Source organism: Octodon degus, unplaced genomic scaffold (genome assembly GCF_000260255.1).
Source record: "Octodon degus isolate 3935 unplaced genomic scaffold, OctDeg1.0 scaffold00050, whole genome shotgun sequence".
Classification (NCBI taxonomy): domain Eukaryota; kingdom Metazoa; phylum Chordata; class Mammalia; order Rodentia; family Octodontidae; genus Octodon; species Octodon degus.
In genome coordinates, this window is record NW_004524626.1 from 7,852,721 (window position 1) to 7,868,022 (window position 15,302).

General features: G+C 51.8%; 1 protein-coding gene across 8 annotated transcripts in view; it reads left to right on the plus strand.

The window, feature by feature from the left end:
- Positions 1-10,106, plus strand: part of Celf5 (CUGBP Elav-like family member 5) — a 35,802-nt gene extending 25,696 nt beyond the window's left edge. For 3 of the 8 annotated variants that reach the window (XM_023717023.1, XM_023717026.1, XM_023717027.1), the window contains 6 exons: positions 1,379-1,520; positions 1,600-1,746; positions 3,108-3,170; positions 3,924-4,007; positions 6,940-7,023; positions 7,713-10,106. In XM_023717023.1, coding sequence (XP_023572791.1) covers positions 1,379-1,520; positions 1,600-1,746; positions 3,108-3,170; positions 3,924-4,007; positions 6,940-7,023; positions 7,713-7,840 — 648 coding nt within the window. In that variant the 3' untranslated portion in view covers positions 7,841-10,106. Of the gene's footprint in view, positions 1-1,378; positions 1,521-1,599; positions 1,747-3,107; positions 3,171-3,923; positions 4,008-6,939; positions 7,084-7,712 lie in introns of all 8 variants that reach the window. The other 5 variants (XM_023717024.1, XM_023717028.1, XM_023717029.1 and 2 more) reach the window with 3 other exon arrangements.
- Positions 10,107-15,302: the final 5,196 nt, after the last annotated feature.

Here is a 15,302-nt window from a genome sequence, read left to right on the forward strand (position 1 = left end):
GTCTAAAGCACCTACTTGAAACAAGCTTGGCAAAGCACAGGGACCGTGGTTCGATCCCCAGCACCACATGCCAGCCAGCCCCGCCCCCTGGTGGGCTGAGCTGGCCACACACACACACACACACAGTAAATAAATGTAATAAAAATAAATAAATATTTTAAAAAAAAATAAAAAACTAAAAACTAAACAAACAAAAAACCAAAAAACTCCACCTTGGACCGAACTCTGATGTTGGCTGTCCCCAAATTTATTTATTTATTTATTTTTAAACATTTATTTATTTATTTATTTTGTGTGTGGCCAGCTCAGCCCACCAGGGGGCGGGGCTGGCTGGCATGTGGTGCTGGGGGATTGAACCGTGATCCCTGTGCTTTGCTTAGCATAGCTTGTTCTAAGTAGGTGCTTTAGACCACTGAGCCATCTCACCAGCCCTGTCCCCAAATTTAGATTCTAGTCAATTCTGAGCTGAACCTCCAAATTCAGGCTGGTCCCAAATTGAGCTCTGACCTGGCTGAGCCCTGGTTCAGGCTGAACCTCAGTTTCTAATTGAGTACTAAAAGTAGACTGAAGGGGCCAGGGAGATGGCTCAGTAGAGTAAGCACTTCCCTGGCAAGCACAAGGGCCTGAGTTCAATCCCCGGTTCTGCCAAAAAAATAAATAAATAAAAGTAGACTGAGCCCTGATCCTAGACTGGAACTGTTCTTTATTTTGAAGGTTTTTTTTTTTTTTTAATCGCACTTAGGACCTCATGTTCACCAGGCAGGCACTATGTTGCTCAGCTTTATTTATTTATTTATTTAGCGGAACTGGGGATTGAACTCAGGCCCTTGTGCTTGCCAGGGAAGTGCTTATTCTACTGAACTATCTCCCCGGCCCTGTTGCTCAGCTTTATCCCTAGCAGGACCTCTGTTTTTCACTGAGCCCTAAATTTAAGCTGTGATCTTAGGCTGGGGATCCCAGGCAAGGTTCCAATTTCTGACTGAGCCTGATGCCAGACCAAGTCCTGACCTGAACCCCAGTTTCTTCTTTTTTTTTTTTTATTGGTGGAACCAGGAATTGAACTCAGACCCTTGCACTTGCCAGGGAAGTGCTTATTCTATTGAGCCATCTCCCCAGCCCCTCTGAACCCCAGTTTCTAAATGAACCCTAAAGCTGTACTGAGCCTTGAGCCCAGGCCGAACCTTGATTCCACGCTGAGCACTCAAGTCCTGACTGAGCTCGGCTCCTAGTTTGAAACTCAGTTTCTAAATGAACCCCATTCCTGCCTAAGGTAAGATAACCAGTATGACCCTCCATGCCTCTAGTGATTGGGGACCCACAGCCTTTGAGTGGTGGCCTCAGGGCAGACTGCACCCACTGACACCCTGTCCTCCCCCAGCTCATGCAGCAGCAGACGACGGTCCTGTCCACCTCAGGCAGCTACTTGAGCCCTGGTGTGGCCTTCTCTCCCTGCCACATCCAGCAAATTGGCGCAGTCAGCCTTAACGGGCTGCCCGCCACGCCCATTGCCCCTGCCTCTGGTGAGCAGCTGAAGGGTCTAAGGTGGTGGTGGGGCCCCGTGCAGCGGCCAAGGCTTGCCTGACTCCTTCCCCTCCACAGGACTGCACTCACCCCCACTGCTTGGCACTGCCGCCATGCCCGGCCTCGTGGCGCCCATCACCAATGGCTTCGCTGGTGTTGTGCCCTTCCCAGGAGGGCACCCTGCCCTGGAGACCGTGTATGCCAATGGCCTGGTGCCCTACCCAGGTAACTGCAGTGGTCCCTGAGAGTGTCCCCACCATAGTGCTGGCACTAGATGGGCTGCCTCAGGTTGCTGTTCTGCAGAATGAGGCAAATAACAGTCATCTCGTCTTGAGGCTGCTTTGACAATGACATGAGGATGCAGGTGTCGACCTCACCTGTGACACAGAACATCACCGTAGATCTTAATTATTCATGGCTAGTGCCGGGCAGTTCCCAGCGCCTCCACTAGCTGCTCATTCCCTTGCTCACGCAGTAAATACTAATGAGGCTCTGCTGTGGACTGTCCTCTGCCCTCCTGCATCAGATATGCCCTGACTTCTCCCCCATGTCTGTGATTTTAAGGACCAACATCTTCTAAAACCTTCCGTGAATTAAGTCATTTTTGCTATGGAGAAGTTGGTTTTAACTTTTTTTAAATTTTGAAATGAATGGATGCAGTGGCATATCATCAAAGCTAGGACACTGACATTGGTGTGGTAGGATTAACTCAGGTATTATTCAGATCGTACATGGGCCAGAAGTACTCAGTGTGTGTGTGTGTGTGTGTGTGTGTGTGTGTGTTTCTATGCCCTTTCGTCGCAAACAGATTTTTTTCCCCATACTTTTATTGAGAAACATATAGCAATGAGACAAACAGATTTTTTACAACCATTACAATCAAGACAAAATGCAGCCAGGCATAGCGATACAAGCCTATAATTCCAGGAATCTGGGAGGCTGAGGCAGAAAGATCACAAGTTTGAGCCCAGCCTGGGCAATGTAGTAATCAGTGAGACCCTGTTTCAAAATAAGAAATAAAACATCGTTGGCCATATAGCTCAGTACAAAGGCCCTGGGTTCAATGCCCAGTAATCCTCCCCCAAGGATAGAAAACTGTTTCATGACCCCTGTCCTCTAGTAACCCTCCACTGGAGCAGTGCTCAGACTGAATTCTTCCTTGCACTGTCCAGTTTTAACAGCCTGGGCAACCCCTCCCCTCCCCTCTGTTCCCCTTTCCCCTGGTGGCGGCTGTGGGCCTGCGTGGCTTCAGTGGGCAAACTGGGAAAAAGGCGCAGGGCTGATAGTGACTGGGGCCAGGCCGAGGTCTTGGAGAGTCCAGAGAATACGGGGAATGGTGGGGGGGGGAGTGAAAGGTCCCACTGGGAAAAGACGGGTCAGGATAGGGACGGATAGGGTCCGAGAAACCTGAGCTCTAGCCCAGTTCCTCCCCTTTCCTATCTCACCGATCCCGTGAGGGCTTCACCCTCTCTGAGTCTCACTCTGCTAGCCTGTAAAATTGAGGTTTCCCACTCTGGTTGTCAAAGGTGGGAGTGGACAGAAGACTTCTGCCGCCCCCGCCCCACCCAGCTCTGTCTGTCCCGCAGCTCAGAGCCCCACAGTGGCCGAGACGCTCCATCCTGCCTTCTCCGGAGTTCAGCAGTACACAGGTACGTAGCTATCCTGGCCCCGCCCCTAGAGCCCCGCCCATTAGCCCCGCCCATCCGATACGCTCTTCCTGCCTGACCACGCCTACCGTAGCCCCGCCTAAGTCTGGTCACAGCCTTGGCTTCCTCCTCTTGTGCCCATCCCGGCCCTAACTCTATCCCCGACTACTCTGGACTCATCCCCTGTTTAACACCCAACGACCCAAAGCTGGACCTGTCTCTGAAGGTCTGGTCCTACCCTCTTTATCTTCTTGCTCGGCAGTCTGATGGGGCGGCCTCACCTCTGGCCCTGCCCCAATCCCAGCGCTTGGCCCCGCCTCTTCCTCCGCCCTCCTCCAGCACCTGGGCCCGCCACTCACGCCCCATCTTGACTGACAGAATATCTGAATAAGCCCCGCCCCCACTCCAGTACTCCTGAGCTCTGCCCTGGGCCCACCCTGCGCTATGGCCCCGCCCTCAGCCTTTCGTCCTGCCTCCTCTTATATAGGGCCTTGGCCCTATTTGCTGCTCTGTGGCCTGGACCCCGGAGTCTTGAACCACAGCTCCGCCCCACCCCGTCTTCCGTGTGTCCTCGTCCTTGCCTCTTGCTGTAGCCCCGCCCCACTCCCTTGAGTTATGGTCCCACCCCTTCCTCTGGCCTTGGCCCCGCCCCTCGAGCTGTGGCCCCGCCCCTCCCCTGCGTTTAGCCTGGCTCCCAACTCGTGGCCCCAGCCGCCCTCACGCCCAGCCGTGCGCGCTGTCTGTCGGTCTCCGCAGCCATGTACCCTACCGCGGCCATCACGCCCATCGCGCACAGCGTCCCGCAGCCGCCGCCCCTCCTGCAGCAGCAGCAGCGAGAAGGTGAGGTGACCGTGACCTCCCCGGGGCCAGCCCCGCCCCCTGACCTCCACCTGCGACTCCCGGACCAAGCCTGGCCCAGGGTGTCCTCAGGCCACACAGTCGCATCTCTGAGCCTCAGTTTCCCCCCCCGGACGAGGGGAGCCACACGTGCCCGAACCCATGCGGTAACAGTGGCTGCCTCCAGGCCTCTCCGGAAGCTCGTGGTTCTCTGCAGTGTTGGTGGGAAACCTCTTCTGGAAATTGGGACAGGTCGTGTGTGATTAGGTCTCTCTGATAAACTGAGGCCTCCCCAGGAAAGCCAGGGATGGAGGGAGGAGTTAGATTCTGAATTCTGATCTCGAGGTTCATGTTCACCCACCCCTGACATGTGACACTTATACAACTGGCCCACCCCTCAGCATCCCCCTCTTGACTTGAGCATCAATCTGGGCCTGGAGGTGTCACTGGGATATGAGTAGTGACTTTTCCTGGCACCCGGGGTGTCCTGGGAGGAGACCAGCCAGAGAAGCCAGACCCGCCACAGCAAAGGGCTGTGCCACTGGGCTGCTCCTCTGTCCTGCATCACAGTGTGTCCCCAGGAGGCTCTGTGCTAAAGCCACCAGCTGCAACAGTATCAAGAGTTTGTATGAGTCAGTATCCCACCAAGGGTGCTGGGAAAGGCATGTCATACCTGCACTTGGGAGTGAGGCCAGCTTGGGCTATGCCAAAGTTCAAGGCTGGCCTGAATTACACTGCAAGACTGTCTCAAAACTGTCAAAGCCAAAACCAAAACACTCTCAGGTAGACATTTGAGACGCATGTGCTGGCGCATGTGCTGGCGTGCACCTGTTTTCTTAGAAGGGTTAACCAGGTGCAATTATCTGCCTTCACCCAGTGCTGTTTCTTAGGCAATGAAGGAGACAAAATGACACAAACAAGTGCAAAACTCCAGTTCTGCTCAAAATTGTCATTGGAGGCCTGGGGAGATAGCAGTCTAAGCACCTGCCTGGCAAGTGCAAGGACCTGGGTTCGATCTCCAGTACCACATGCTGTGTTGGTACCCATCACCGTGCACTGGGCTGGCCGCAGAAACTGGGTGTGCTGGTGCATGCCTTAATCCCAGCACTGGGGAGGCTGAGACAGGAGGATCACTATCACTGCCAGTGGGAGCTGCATAGCGAGACCCTGTACCAAATAAACAAAGATTAAAAATAGAAGAGATTGTCACTGGAACAAAGTGTATTTTACAAACAAGTGTTAGTGGAGAGCTATACTCCTGCGTAGAAGGGAGGGCTCGGTCCACGTGTGATCTCAGTATTTTCTTTGAGGGGCCATGTTCATTGCTGAAAGAGGGTTACGATTCTTTGGGGGCTCATGCATCGGGTGGTCTTTGGAGATGAGATTGACAGCTGCAGATATGGGGGACTGTTTATGGTCAGATAATCAGGGTTTTTAAATGCTATTACTGTATTATTTATAGTTTTTATATTATTCATCCACTGGGGATTATTTGAGTTTGAGATGATTTTGAGGATTAAGTGTGACCTTTTAAAAATATGTTATGTCACTGTTTAATTACCTATGGTTTCAGGACAGGAAAATTCTTTTTTTTTTTTTGTCTTTTGTCTTTTGTCTTTTGTCTTTTTGAGACAGGGTCTCACTATACAGTTCAGACTGGCCTTGAGCTCAGTTTGTAGCTCAAACTGGCCTGCAGCCCTCAATGATCCTCCTGCCTCAGCCTCCCCAGTTCTGGGATTACAGGTGTGCAGCGGCCGGGGAGATGGCTCAGTGGAATAAGCGCTTCCCTGGCAAGCACAAGGGCCTGAGTTCAATCCCCAGTTCTGCCAAAAATAAAATAAAATAAAAATGTTCACCTCCTACAGGTGTGCAGCACCACACCTGGCTTTTTTTTTTTAAATGTATTTAGTACAGAGTCTACAGGGTCTCACTACATAGATCGGACTTGTAGTGATCCTCCTGTTTTGAGCCTCCCAAGCGCTGGGACTACAGACAGGTGCCACCACACCCATTCTGAATCTCTGTCTCAACTCGTCCTCGGGGTGGGACTGGCACACCTCGCTGGGTGATCGAACCCTGGTCCTGTGTCTCCTATACAGGCGCTTTAATCTGCTGAGCTATCTGGTTGGCTTCATACCCAGCTTTTGGAAAATTATCTTTTTTATTTTCAACTAATTTTCCTTTTGGGGAGTTGTACAGATAAGATAGTCTGTATAGTTCAGGCTGGCCTTGAACTCATTGAAGATCCTCCTGCCTCAGCCTCCTGAGTGCTGAGATCACAGGCACATGTCACTCACCGAGCTCTGGACTGCTTTTTTTTTTTTTTTTAATTTGTGTGTGTGTGTGTGTGGCCAGCTCAGCCCACCAGGGGGTGGGGCTGGCTGGTATGTGGTGCTGGGGGATTGAACCTCAGTCCCCATGCTTTGCTGAGCTTGTTCTAAGTAGGTGCTTTAGACCACTGAGCCATCTCACCAGCCCATGGACTGCTTTTAAGTGACAGTTTTAATATGGTTCTAGAATTACAAAATGTATGCAAAGATACCACAAGTTTGTGTATTTCTCACATGTAGTTTCTCTAACTTCTATAAATGAGCTGGAATTTGTGGTTTAGAAATGGATTTTCCTGGGAACTTGGTGTCATCTGTGGGGTTGACATTATCATGGGTGTTGCGTGGAGGATTTAGCTGGGTGCTGGTGCCTTTTGCCTAGTCACAGGCTTGAGAATTATTAGCAGCAGGTAGGATTGTATCAGACCGGAAGGCAGGGATGACAGCCCCGCCTCCTTCCCACCTGTGTCCCTACGGGTCCCTGCTGGGGTCCCAGGAAGCCCGATTCCCTCCAGCTGGCAATCAGGGTGAGGCTCCGCACCACGCCCCTCCCGGGGCTCTGCCTCCTCTCCTTGGGGGCTTTATGTCTTTCTCTCCCCCACCTGCAGGTCCCGAAGGCTGTAACCTGTTTATCTACCACCTCCCCCAGGAGTTTGGAGACACGGAGCTGACCCAGATGTTCCTGCCCTTCGGCAATATCATCTCCTCCAAGGTCTTTATGGATCGGGCTACCAACCAGAGCAAGTGTTTCGGTAAGTCCTCTGGAACGTGCACGTGCTGAACACCTGCTGTATACCCAGCAGTTCCTGTACAGCGTTTCTAAGACTCATCTGTCCGGGCCCTAGTTCATTGCACATGCAGTGCCCTGGGCCCCCCTTCCATGTCCCCTTCCAGAAGGATGGGGGAGTTGAAAAGGAAAGGCCACCCATCTTCTGAGACGCAGCTTGCTCAATTATGTAATGGGGCAGTTAGAGGTGACAGTAAAGATGCAGCCATCGGAGCCTTGTTGCCAGCTCTAGATTCACCGGTAGCCCCGCTGGGCCCTGCTGTGCAGGTGGGACCCATGCGCAGAGGTACAGAAAGCAGGAGAGGAATTAGTGACAAGAACATACCCATGCGCAGTCAGGTGGGAAGGCAGGATGTACTGCAGAGTTCTCAGACAAGACAGCCCTGCTGTCTCCCATGCTGGGTGAGGCGGCTTGTCAGACCAGATAAGGAGTGAGCACCCTGTCCCCAAGTGCATACAAGCCCAAAGTGTCAGCACAGAGCCAGGGCTGCTGCCGTGTGTTCTCTGGCAAGTCCGCCTGCCCCCCCCCCCAGGACCCCGCAAGCAGCGGACGCCCCCGGCACCCACCATCGCGGTCCACCCCGGTCTCTGCAGGATTCGTGAGCTTTGACAACCCGGCCAGCGCACAGACCGCCATCCAGGCAATGAACGGCTTCCAGATCGGCATGAAAAGGCTCAAAGTACAGCTGAAGCGGCCCAAAGACCTGGGACACCCCTACTGACCGTGCCACAGCTGCCCTGAGGCTGCGGGCCTGGCCCAGGTGAGCCGCCAGGCGGCCCCACGCCCCGCCCAGCCCTGGTTTTGTCCATACCCCACCCCTACCCCTTGCTTATTTTCCAAACCCTTCTTGGGTTTGGTTGGGTTGGCAGGGACGGTGCTGGACAAAGACACCCCCAATAACTGTGGTTGGGGCTGGAAAGGAGGCCGGGGTGAGGGTGGGAAGGTGGGGGAGAAGCTGGGGTTTCCCACTGCGGGTGGCTAGGCAAATCCTTCCTGGAGAAGGTTTTAAGGGATGAATAGGAGTTTATTGGAAAAGGCAGGTTTGGCCTGGGATGGAGGGTACATTAGGGAGGGGCTTCTTCTGTCCTGTGACTCTGTTGTCCCTACTGAAAGGCCCCTAGACCAAAGGGGAAAATGTTAAATGTGCACCTCAGACCCTGCCCCTTGTGTAGGACCCAGCTCACCTTGGAACCACGGCTGGAGCCTGGGGGGGTGCAGGCCCTTGATGGCCTCCTGCCCTTGTCTTCTACTGCACCAGCCCCAGCTTCCTCTAGGGTAATCCATCCCCACTGGGTTGATCCTTCTAATAATCATGCAAAAAAAAAAAAAAAAAAAAAAAACCAACCCCATGAGCACACAAAACCTACAAGTTTATTTTCCATCAGAACAAAGAACTTTATCATGTTCCTTTGGGGACCAAGTGGTAACCCCAAGAGGCCGCTGTGTAATCATAACCCTGACCCCCAACTCCAGGGGCACTACCTATAAAGTGGGTTTGTGGAAAGCCTGTGGGACAGAGGGGGCTTCTCCCAGCTAAGCCCAGAATCCGCCACTGAAAAGACTCTGGATTATTCATTTTTCTTTTTTGTAATTTTTAAAAATCACCACGGCTGTTGTATGAAAGAGCCTCACGATGGCCTGGCGCACAGTAGGTACACAGTTAGTGTTGCTCAGTGTCCTGCCCTTTGAGCTGTGGGGAGGTCCCCAGCGGAGGCTGTCAACCGGTCACCAAATCCAGGGTAGTGGGCTGCATCCGCCCGCTTCTAATTCCTGACCCCCTACTGTCCCCAGCTCTTGAGGAGCAGGATTTGAACAACAAAAGAAGAAAAAGAATGGGGGCATGGAAGGGGCCTAAATGACCTGCCTGGAGTTCCAGTGACAAAGTCTAGGGCCCAAGAGGCAGGCACAAGCTTAGGGCTTGAAGTCCTTTCAGAGCCTGGGGGCTCAGCCACAGAACCCTGAGATTTTGCTTTTTTGGAAAACATAGGGAGCCTTTGGGTCCTCAGACCCCAGCCTGGCCCGGGGCACAGAGGCTGGGGCAGTAAGGGGTCATGTTCCTCCTATGACCCCCCCCATGCCCATCCCTTCTCCCAGGTCAGGGGCTCCCTCCCCAGGAAGGGTGTCCAGTTTCCACCTGCCCAGGATTGTCCCCTAAGTCACAGCTGTGTTCCAACACCAGCCCTGCTCCTCCCCCTTGTTCCCTATTCACCCCAAAAATGTGAACCACTCCTCAGAACCAAGTGGGGAGCTCCGTGGTCTGTCTGGGTAGAGGGACAAGGTCCCCTGTGTTGGGCTGAAGAATTCATACACTGCCACCCCCACCTTCCACTTGGGGACGTTTCTTCTTCCCTTCTCCCCCTCACCTCACATGGTGGCTCCCCATCCACGAAATCACGACTTTCCCTATATATATGTGCATATAGAGAGAGCTAGAGACAGTATATATATATATATATTTTTGAGTAGAGATCATGGGGCCAAACTTTTCCGACTTCCTGACATCCGCGAGTGGTGGCCCTGAGCCGGTCACTTGGAGGGGACAAGGCCGGCAGCACCGCGACCCTGCGGGGTGTCAGGCCAGGTCGCGCCCACAGAGACCTCCGGGACGCTCGCTGTCCGCCGCGGCCCCGGGGCCTGCCTTCTCCACGCGGCATGAAGGCCTCCAGCGCCTCCCAGTCCTTCCGTCCCCAGCCCTCTGTCATAGCCTTATTCGAGTGACCAATAGCCCTTAGCTTTCCGTTGGGGGGACAGCCGGGGTGGGGTGTCACCCCCCAGCCCTCACTGTCCCCTCCCTAGGGCAGGCAGCCGTCGTCCCTGCCGTCGAATCACCAGCCTCCAATTTAAGGTCTTGTAACCAAGATTGCCAAACGTTTGGGTCCAAGACTACCCCCCAAGCCCCTTTGTGGGGAGACGGACCGTGAAGGGACCTTTCTTACCTCTGCAGAGATTTTTCTTGTTTTGTTTTGGGTCTTTCTGAGCAGGTACAAAAAAGAAAAGAGAAGAAGCAATGGGGGGAAAAACAAAACAGGGAGGGGGAATAATCACGTGACAATGACTTTTTGTTTCCTAGCTGGGGTGGGGGGAGGGGGCCGGGGTGGGGGTGGGGGGCACCCCTGTTTAGCTGCCCGACCAACCGCGACACCCACACCCGGAGAAAGCACAGTGTCCAGGTCGCCCGGACGCCGTCCAGCCTCGGCCGCTCGCCCAGCGAGGCACTGGACAACTCTACATATGCTCCGAAAAAAAAAAAAAAAACAAGAAAAAAAAATTTAAAAAGAAAAAGGAAAAACAAAACAAAAAAAGAGCTCCTTTTTGTTTCTACCAAAAATGTGTTGTCTGACCCAGAAAAGAAACAAACAAAAACCCAACACATTGCAAAAAAAAAGGAAAAAGGAAAAGAAAAAGGAAAAGGAAAAGAAATTCTCCCAACCGACTTTTGCAGCTCCAGAGTTTGATAATTGTTCGAGACGCTCCTCTCGCGTATGTCCCTGTGTCCTGTCGTCTCCGTGTGCCAAGGGGACCTCTCTGAGGGCCCTTCCGTGTCCCCGCGGGCCGCTGGGGAGCACGGACTGTTCCTCTCCATGTTTACTGGCTGTAAATACCATTTTTTATACTCCACGTCGAGGACTCGTGATTTGTACGATGTAGTTTATTTCTGCTACAAGTAACTTACAAACTGACTTTTGGAGACCAAGCCCCCCCTACACACACACACACACACACACACACACACACACACACACACACAGAGGCAAGAAAGAAAAAGGGTGAAGAGAGAATTTGGGGTTGACTTGGTTTGAATTTTGTGTCAAAGCAGATTTCTCTGCCTAGTTCGCTGTTCAGGTCAGAAGCGGCAAGTGTCGTCCTAAAGTCCCAAATGCCTCTCTTTGGTCTGAAAAAAAAAAAAAAAAAAGATGAAGAAGAAAAAAAAAAAAGAAAAAAAAACACTAAAAATTTATTTAATAAAAGTTTTACTTGCTAAAGGGCTGGCTCTTGCCTTATTTTCCTTTTCTCATGGCTAAGGGCCAAGTATATTATATTTAATCCCCTCTGGCATCCAGGCTAGAAGGAACTCGAGATTTAGGGTTAGCAGGATGTGGCAGGAGAGATTTCCAAGCAGAAAGTTGAAAGGCCCTCTATTAGTAGAGTATGGTGGCGCATGCCTATAATCCCAGCACTTGGGAGGCTGAGGCAGGAGGATCCTTGCAAGTTTAAGACCAGCCTGGGCTACAAAGTGAGCTCAAGGCCAACCTGAGCTGCACAATGAGAACCTGTCTCAAAGTGGGGCTGGGGAGATAGCTTGGCGGTCTAAGCACTTGCCTGGCGAGCTCAAGGACCGGAGTTTGGTCCCTGGTACCACATTTTGTGTGGGCTGAAAGCGGGTGTGGTGGTGCATGCCTGTAATCCCAGCTTTGGGGGAGGCTGAGACAGAAGGATCACTGTCTGAGCTGCGTAGCGATACCCTGTATCAAATAAATAAAATAAAAAGACCCCCAAAAATCTGTATTTTGGATTTGGTCTGATTAGCCTGGATGTTGAAATTTGTGGGGGTTTTTGTTGTTGTTTTGTTTTGTATAGGGTCTCACTACACAGCTTGAACTCCTAGTGATCCTTCTGTTTTCAGCTGTCTGGGTGTTGGGATTACAGGCATGTACCTCCACGCCTGGACACTGTCCCAGGCTCAGCATGTCTGGGGGCCAGGACTGTGCAGCATGCGATACCAGGAATTGAACCTTGGTTCCTGCACTTGCCTAAGCAGGTGCTTAGTCCACTGAACTATCTTGCCAGCCCTACCTTTGTTTACTCACTCAACACATGCTTATTGGATATGGACAGTGTTTGTCCTCTGGGCAGGCGGGTAGTGACGAGACAGATTGTGTCTGTCCTCAGAGAGACACTATCCAAAGAATCATACCATTTTGAAAAATAGACATAAAGCTCCCATGATATTGGATTTATCATCATAACCATTTTTTGGTTTAAGTTTTTTGAGACGGGGTCTCACTGTGTAGTCCAGGATGGCTAAAATCTCTCAACTTCCTGAGCTACTTCCTGCCATGCCAGCAGTTTGGCCACAACACCATATTCTCATCTTGAAGATGTGACACAGGGCTGAACCGGGAAGAGGGCTTGGAAGGTGAATCACTGCTGCCGGGAAGGGTTTTCTGTGCCGAAGGGACCAGCGTGGGAAAAGGCTCAGAGGTCCTCGATGTCTGGGAGCCAGGAGTGACGGGCTGGGCTGGCTGGGTGGAGAGGGTGCTGAGGTCCACAAGGGCTAAAGACGGATTTTTGGTGCTAGGCACTACTGTGTGCCACATCCTACCCTGCCCTCCTGAGGCCAATGTCTAGGAGGAAAGTGAACAGAAAACAATCCACCCATCGATTCCAGAATTCACGAGGCTTCTAATCTAAGTAGGATTGGGCAAATCCAGACATTCTCTTTTTTTCTTTTTCTTTTTGGCGGAACCGGGATTGAACTCAGACCCTTGCGCTTGCCAGGGAAGCACTTATTCTACTGAGCCATCTCCCTGACCCCAGGACATTATCTTGAAGACAATAGGGAGCCATACAGGGCTTAGACGGGGGAAGGCTGCTCCAGTTATGTTAGGAAGATATCCAGGTGGGGCTGGTGCGATAGCTCAGTGGACTAAGTGCTTCCTTAGGCAAGCACAGGGGCGGGGGGGGGGGTTTGATCCCCGTCACCACATGCCTGCTGGCCCCACCCCGGTTGCACTGAGCTGGCCACTGAGATTTGGTGCGATGGTGCATGCCTATAATCCCAGCGTTGGGGAGGATGAAACAGGAGGATCACTAGGAGTCTGAGCTGTGTAGTGAGACCATGTACCAAATACATTTTTAAAAATTAAGATACCTGGGTGAGCTCCACAATGCTCAGGGGCCATACATGGGCCTGCCAGGAGGACAGGCGGGCAAGTTGATCTTAGCAAGTACTGACTAAGCACTCTGCATCTACCAAGTGCTGTTTTACCAACCTGTGTTGTGCAATAAGACAACAGATCTCACTCCTCGGCCACGCTGAGCTACCTGCCAAGGTCCCGCTGCAGCAGAGTTGGGCCAGGCGGCAGCAGCCTCTGCATTTCCTCCAGGGACTGACTTCGCCTGCCACAGCGCGTGAGAAGCCGGTATTAGCGATCTTCGTAGAGGCCGGGGCTGGGATCAGTGGTGAGCACTTTGTTCCCAGTACCACAGAATATAAAGATGAGAGTAGTAAATCAGGGCTCAGAGAGGGTGAATGCCAGGCCTGAAGGTGCACAGTAGGCGTCAATCCCAGCCTCAGGACTGATTACATGGATGTGGAGGCTAAAATTCAATGTGTTAGACTGAGAGTCAGGGTATGGTGTGTGACAGAGCGATCTCAGCTTGTAATTTTTTTTTTTTTGCGGAACCGGGGATTGAACTCAGGCACTTGCGCTTGCAAGGGAAGCACTTATTCCACTGAGCCATCTCCCCGGCCCCCAGTCTGAGCTTTTAAATGCTACTCATCAAGGTCAGGGAAATAGCTCAGAGGCAAAGTGCCTGCCTGGCAAGTCCAAGTTTCTCGGTTTGTTCCCCTGTTCCCCCCCCCAAAAAAAAGAAAAGAACAGAAAAAAAGGAATAAATGTTATTCATCAGATTTTTGTGTATATCTGAGATGTATCAACGAAAATCTAACAAGTGAAAAAACAAACCAAAATGTTATTCAACATTTTAAATAATGTGTCCTCCAAACACGGCAATCTCCCCTCTAAGTGCTTCTAACAAAAGTCACATACTCGTGATCCCAACACTCCAGAAGGCTGAGGCAGGAGGGTCACAGCGAGCTCACGGCCAGCCTGGGCTACCCGGTGAGTCCGAGGGCAGCCCAAATTACAGAGAGACCCTGTGGATTAGCTCAGTGATAGAAAGCTCGTCCAGTAAGCCAGAGGTCTTCAGTTCCGTCCTCGGTACCAACAAATTAAAACAAACAAACAAAAACAAAGAACACACACACACACACACACACACACACACACACACACAATGTAAAAAAGCATGATGATGTCTAAGTCTAGAATCAGACCATCCCAGCGTTTAAATCCTGGTCACGACTTTATCAGCACTGTGACCAATAGCTGGCTCCTCTTGTGGCTCAGTGTCCCCTTCTAGAAAATGAGACGAACAGATCAATCACTTCCCAGGGTTGCTATAGGTGAGCGGACGCGTTACTATGTAGCGTGAAACCCTTGCTGGCTGGGAGGACGCCTCAGAACAGCAGAGTTAATCAACTCTGAAAATTCACTTTCCAGAGGATTCACCCAAAGCCACCAGCAGGGGGCAGCAGAAAACCACTCCTGAACTCGGTAGCGGAGCCTTGGAAATGGTCTGGCGTCTTGTGGAGCGTAGAATACGCGCCCTGGGCTGGGGACTTGGGGAGCTAAGGAGAAACTGCCGTGGTTTCTATACTAGAATATGCACAAGCCCCACTTTTGCAGCTGGTCCCTGAAGCTTGCAGAGGTTCTCCTGTTGTCCCTTCATCTTCCCTCCCGGGGGCTCCTCCTGCCTCGGCCTTCCAGAGGACGGAAGCCAGGCGCTTGGGGTCCCATCGAGGACGGAATAGCATACGAACCCCGTTCCAGCATTTGCAGAACAACTCAAGAATTTTGCGTTCTTTCCCCATGGCCCTGGCTTCAGGTCTGTAAAATGGGGTTTAGGGGAGAATGTGCCATCTAGAGTTATTGTGCAGGTCAAAATTAATGAACGTGGGGCTGGAGAGATGGCTCAGTGGTCTAAAGCACCTACTTAGAACAAGCTTAGCAAAAAGCATTAGGGACCGCGGTTCAATCCCCCAGCACCACATGCCAGCCAGCCCCGCCCCCTGGTCTCTCTCTCTCTCTCTCTCTCTCTCTCTCTCTCTCTCTCTCTCTCTCTGTCTCTCTCTCAAATAAATAAATAAATAAATAAAATATATTAAAAAAATTAACATGAATTAGTGAGCATCATTCCTACAGACTTGAGCTTCGATAAGTATTTGTTAAGCATCTACCGAGAGCGTTTCCTGGGGGGACAGTAGGGAAACCAAAGGTACAAATCTTCCCGACCACGCCCCCAAGGGGCTGTGCCCCTCGCCAAACTCCTCCCCTATATCTCCAGGCAGTTCGGGTCCCTCATCCAGCTCCACTTAGTTTCTTTTTTTTTTTTTTTTA